Below are 6,000 nucleotides of genomic sequence, written 5' to 3'. Positions count from 1 at the left end.
GGCCACCCCTCAGAGCCTGGTTCCTCTCTAGGTTTCTAATCTCCACCCGGTACAGCCAGAAGAGGACTGGCCACCCCTCAGAGCCTGATTCCTCTCTAGGTTTCTAATCTCCACCCTGCACAGCCAGAAGAGGACTGGCCACCCCTCAGAGCCTGGTTCCTCTCTAGGTTTCTAATCTCCACCCGGCACAGCCAGAAGAGGACTGGCCACCCCTCATAGCCCGGTTCCTCTCTAGGGTTCTAATCTCCACCCGGCACAGCCAGAAGAGGACTGGCCACCCCTCATAGCCCGGTTCCTCTCTAGGTTTCTAATCTCCACCCGGCACAGCCAGAAGAGGACTGGCCACCCCTCATAGCCCGGTTCCTCTCTAGGTTTATAATCTCCACCCAGCACAGCCAGAAGAGGACTGGCCACCCCTCATAGCCCGGTTCCTCTCTAGGTTTCTAATCTCCACCCGGCACAGCCAGAAGAGGACTGGCCACCCCTCATAGCCTGGTTCCTCTCTAGGTTTCTAATCTCCACCCGGCACAGCCAGAAGAGGACTGGCCACCCCTCATAGCCTGGTTCCTCTCTAGGTTTCTAATCTCCACCCGGCACAGCCAGAAGAGGACTGGCCACCCCTCAGAGCCTGATTCCTCTCTAGGTTTCTAATCTCCACCCTGCACAGCCAGAAGAGGACTGGCCACCCCTCAGAGCCTGGTTCCTCTCTAGGTTTCTTCCTAGGTTCCTGCCTTTCTAGGTAGTTCTTACTAGCCACCATTCTTCTACATCTGCATTGCTTGCTGTTTGAGGTTTTATAATGGGTTTCTGTATAAGCACTTTGTGACATCTGCTGATGTAAAAAGGGCTTTATATATGTACATTTGATTGATGGAATTTGATTATGAAATCAAAGTTTGAGGGAGTTCCTATCTTGTACCTTTGTATATTGCTACATACTGTCAAAAACAAGTGGGGCTTTTATTTCTCAATCTAATTCTAATCTAATTCGTGCTGATTCAAAAAGAATAGGTCTATAGGTCTAACGGACACATGCTCAAATTCACACACCTTTGATAGACTTAAAGGGGCAACCTGTAGTTGCTTCATCCATGTTTGCATTCATATATTAATGGCATATACCAATTTATTTTTGAAGAATATAACTTATAAATGCATCATGAGTTTAGTTCAACTGTCACATTCCATGAGAAGCCAAAATTATGAGCTTGTTTTTATCTAATGTTTGTAAACATTGTAAATGTAAACAAACACTGTATAGCCTTAAAACATGGTTAAAACAAGAATTGTTATATCATGGATGGTCAGTGTGCATCCATAGCTCTGTCTATTAATCTGAGAGTGGTTACATTTCTCCAGGCCCTTCCCTCAACTTTTTACCAAACAGAGGTGGGGTAGCCATTTTGTTGTTGTTTCAACTGTGGATCTGCCCTTTAAAAAGCTGCAAATTATTGAGGTATCAAAGTGTCACCTACAAAAACGTAAACAATAGGGCTACAGCAAATTCAGCATACGGCATTCATTTTTCACATGCAAATAGCACTTTTCGGTAATGCTCAAAGCATACCATTCCAGGAAGATCAGTATTTATTTTCAATTTTAAATAATGAGCCCAATCAGTCCTCCATGGCAACAAAATCAGAGTAGGCTAATAAGCCTGTAGTTTTGGGGTTATGCTGAGGTAAAACAATTTGGCTAATCTAAACTTTCATATTTCTAAGTCCTATTTTTGAAGATCAAGGGTTATTAAATTAATTGGAATGACTGGAAATCTGACAGACTTTGGTTTTTAATGTAAAGATATAACCTAATAATCTTATTATTATCTGTATTAGAAAGCAATGGGTTAGAAGAAACCTACATAACCAGCAATGTACATTCTAACTTTGATTTATCCTGCAATAGATGTCGTTCAATTTGTAATATATATTTTGTCTTCTTCTAATGCCTCTTAAGGGGGAAGTAATATAAAAGTAACTGAAAGTAATCAGATTATGTTACTGAGTTTGGGTAACAATTTTGGACAGGTATCAAGTAACTAACGGATTACTTTTAGGAGGTAACCTACCCAACCCAATGTTGGGTAGAAAAAATGAAAAATGAATGAAAAATGAAAATGTGTCTACAGACACATCTTGAAGACGTCTTAAGATGTTTAGAAAATGACATTAAGACAAAGCCGATGGCTGGGTATGATACTTTAAAATCTTCTGAAAGTCAGAAAAAAACTAATCTTAAGTAAAACAAAATGGCCATGAGAAGGAAAACAATTAATATTAAGGGGCACTTACGTTGAGGGGTGGCTTTTATAGATGGCAGGACGGAGATCTGAAAGGGCAGGGAGGGAAAGATGATCATTCACAATGACACAGTCACCATGGAAAGGAAATCATTGAGAAAACAAAATCAAGCCCAATAATACGAGCCCATTCAAAGCAGACAAGAATGGCTGGAGGCACAGCAATTGGCCATCCCTCAAAGTTAATTACCAGCACAATAATCAGCCACGTTATTGAGAAATGACCCTAATTAACCGCAATGTAAACGACATGAATATATTTTACAACTAAAGCGTGATGGAGTTGACAAGCATGGCTTCATCTCCATGCTCTGAACTATGATTTATCAAAGAGTATTGGAGGACCTCTATGTGCTGTATCGTGGTGCTCATAGTGCATGTAATTAGTTCATTGATAATGTTTCACCATCTTTCCTCTTCCTGCGTCGCTGGTCCCTCTTGTGACTGATGATACACACTGTCCCCAGGACCAGGATGAGGGCCAAACACAGGAAGGCAACGCCTCCCATCACTCCAGCCAATAACGGCTTGGGTACAAACTCCAGGAGGCGGGAACTGGCAGGGTACATATCCATCCCTGTGGCATGACCACAACATCAGCATCCATAAGACAGAGATTTAACAATGCATGCATTCCCTTACAGTAGATACACTCGGGCAGTTCCCCCAAGATACTGCATGACAGAATAGAAGCCTGATGTCTACCTCTGTTATACTGGTCTTCAATATGTCCCATGATGAAATATTCATATCATGTTAAAAAAGCCAGACAATGGTTTAATTCTAACAAAATTATTAGCTGCAATATTTCAGACTCCTACTAGACCAGTATTCTCCAGAGGGCTGTTCTAATTATGTGGTGCCAGTGGAACAGAGAGGAGAGAGGCTGCCTGCCTAACTTTCCCTGGCTCCAAAGCCTGAAACACTAACCCATGTTGGAGACGTTAACTGATGGACTGGGGTCGCTCAGCAACACCCCTCGCCGGGACAGCAGCCGCAGCTCATACACAGAGTCCTAGACACACACACACAGACACACACACACACACACACACACACACACACACACACACACACACACACACACACACACACACACACACACACACACACACACACACACACACACACACACACACACACACACACACACACACACACACACACACACACACACACACACACACACACAGAGACACACACACACGGGAGGATGGAGGGGTAGGGGGATGAAACCACACTTTGTCAACATGGGATAGCGCCTGGAATGCTAATCAGGATCATCTGAATTCAGATTTAGGGAAGAGAAGGAGAGGGACAAAATGAGGCAGACAGAGAGGGGAGGAAGGATATATACTGAACAAAAATGCAAACACATGTGCAACAACGTTCAAGATTTTACTGAGCTACAGTTCACATAAGGAAATCAGTCCATTTAAATAAATAAATTAAGCACTAATCTATGGATTTCACAGGACTGGGAATGCAGATATGCATTGGTTGGTCACAGATACCTGAAAAAAAAGGTAGGGCTGTGCGAAGTTGCTGGATATTGGCGAGAACTGGAACACGCTGTCGTACACATCGATCCAGAGCATCCCAAACAGCGCTAATGGTTGACATGTCTGGTAAGTACACAGGCCATGGAAGAACTGGGACATTTTCAGCTTCCATGCTGAAGCATGAGGTGACGGCAGAGGATGACTGGCACGACAATGGGCCTCAGGATCTCGTCACGGTATCTCTGTGCATTCAAACTGCCATCAATAAAATGCAATTGTGTTTGTGGTCCATAGCTTATGCCTGCCCATTCCATAACCCCAGCGCCACCATGGGGTGCTCTGTTCACAATGATGACATCATCAAACCGCTCACCCACACAACACCATACACATTGTCTGCAGTTGTGAGGCCGGTTGGACGTACTGGCAAATTCTCTAAAACAACGTTGGAGGCGGCTTGTGGTAGAGAAATTAACATTAAATTATCTGGCAACAGCTCTGGTAGACATTCCTGCAGTCAGCATGCCAATTGCATGCTCCCTCAAAACTTGAGACATCTGTAGAATTGTGTTGTGTGTCAAAACTGCACATTTTAGAGCGGCCTTTTACTGTCCCCAGATCCCAGGTGTACCTGTGTAATGATCATGCTGTTTAGTATGCCACACCTGTCAGGTGGAAGGATTATCTTGGCAAACGAGAAATGCTTACTAACTAGGATGTAAACAAATTTGTGTCCAAAACGGTTCTTCAGCTGTCACCATAGGAGAACCCTTTTGGGTTCCATGTTGAACCCTCTGTGGAAAGGGTTCTTCATGGATCCCAAAAGGGTTCTACCTGGGCCCAGAAATGTTCTACCTGGAACTAAAAATGGTTATTTAAAAGTTTCTCCTATGAGAGCAGCCAAAAAACCATTTTAGGTTCTAGATAGCACCTTTAACACCAGTTTTAAGGTCTCTACACTGGCTGCATGTGAATACATTTTAAGACTATTCTATTGGTTTTTAAATCAATCCACGATTGTACACCACAATAAATGTCAGACATGCTTTTAAGTTATGTACCCAGTAGGTCCCTCAGGTCCTCTGACACTGGCCTTTTAACTATCCCAAAGCCTAGGACCAAGAGGCATGGAGAGACAGTCTTTAGTTATTATGCCCCTGCCTCTGGAATAGCCTGCCAGAGAACCTGAGGGGGGCCAACACTGTGGACATATTTAAAATAGACCTTTTCAGCTTTACTTTCCTTAGGGTGCTTTTAGATGGTTCAGTTTTTATTGTCCTTTTTTCAGTTTTTATTTGAATTGTTTTTATTACTTTTTTCCTGTGAAGCATATTGTGTTGCATTCCATGTCTGAAATGTATCTAAATAAAGCTAGATTTGATTTTCATAACCAATATAAATGTCTCTAAGGCAGCTAAAGCAGGGGATGATATCTGTTGATTGGTCTCAGAGGGAGTGAGTAACAGGGACTGGCGCAGACCTGGAACGATCATCACAGTTCTATTGGCACTGATGTCCTCATCTAGATTGAACCACTCCCCTTGCTCTGCGCGAGATTGGAGGACAAATCCAGTGACGGGCGGGAACTGAGCCACAGGAGACCATTGCAGGACTATACCTGCCAAGCTCTGATTGGCTAACAGCGATGTGGGCGGCTCTAGTTTCGCTCTCCTTGGGAGTGTATCTGATGGTGTAAAGCAGAACAGCCTTAGAAAGAAATAACCCTACTTTGGGGAAAAATTAAATGCCTAATTCTCCAGGCATGCAGCCTTGAGTAGACAATGTCATCCAGGTTCTCAACACAACGGGTACTGACTCAGAGTTCGGACGGTGGCGATCTCACTGAAAGGCCCAGTGCCCACTTTGTTGTGTGGCAGGACACTGAACTGGTACTCTGTGTCAGGGACCAGCCCCGTCACCTGCAGACTGGAGCCAGAAGAGGAGGGCACGGGCACAGAGAGCCACTCCTGTTTCTCCCCACTGTCACCCACAGACATCTGCTTCAACCTGCAGAGAGAGAAGGAGAGGGGGAGTGAATGGAGAGAGAAGGAGAGGGGGAGTGAATGGAGAGAGAAGGAGAGGGGGAGTGAATGGAGAGAGAAGGAGAGGGGGAGTGAATGGAGAGAGAAGGAGAGGGGGAGTGAATGGAGAGAGAAGGAGAGGGGGAGTGAATGGAGAGAGAAGGAGAGGGGGAGTGAA

General features: G+C 44.3%; 1 protein-coding gene across 1 annotated transcript in view; it reads right to left on the bottom strand.

The window, feature by feature from the left end:
- Positions 1–3,502: 3,502 nt before the first annotated feature.
- The window catches only part of LOC118384850 (protein turtle homolog A-like), a 35,609-nt gene continuing 33,111 nt past the window's right edge, over positions 3,503–6,000 (bottom strand). Inside the window, 2 exon segments of the mRNA XM_052520068.1 lie at positions 3,503–5,485; positions 5,618–5,808. Coding sequence (XP_052376028.1) covers positions 5,163–5,485; positions 5,618–5,808 — 514 coding nt within the window. The 3' untranslated portion in view covers positions 3,503–5,162.

Source organism: Oncorhynchus keta, chromosome 6 (genome assembly GCF_023373465.1).
Source record: "Oncorhynchus keta strain PuntledgeMale-10-30-2019 chromosome 6, Oket_V2, whole genome shotgun sequence".
NCBI classification, from domain to species: domain Eukaryota; kingdom Metazoa; phylum Chordata; class Actinopteri; order Salmoniformes; family Salmonidae; genus Oncorhynchus; species Oncorhynchus keta.
The sequence above is the reverse complement of the archived record's forward strand: the minus strand, read 5'-3'. Positions and strand labels throughout refer to the sequence as shown.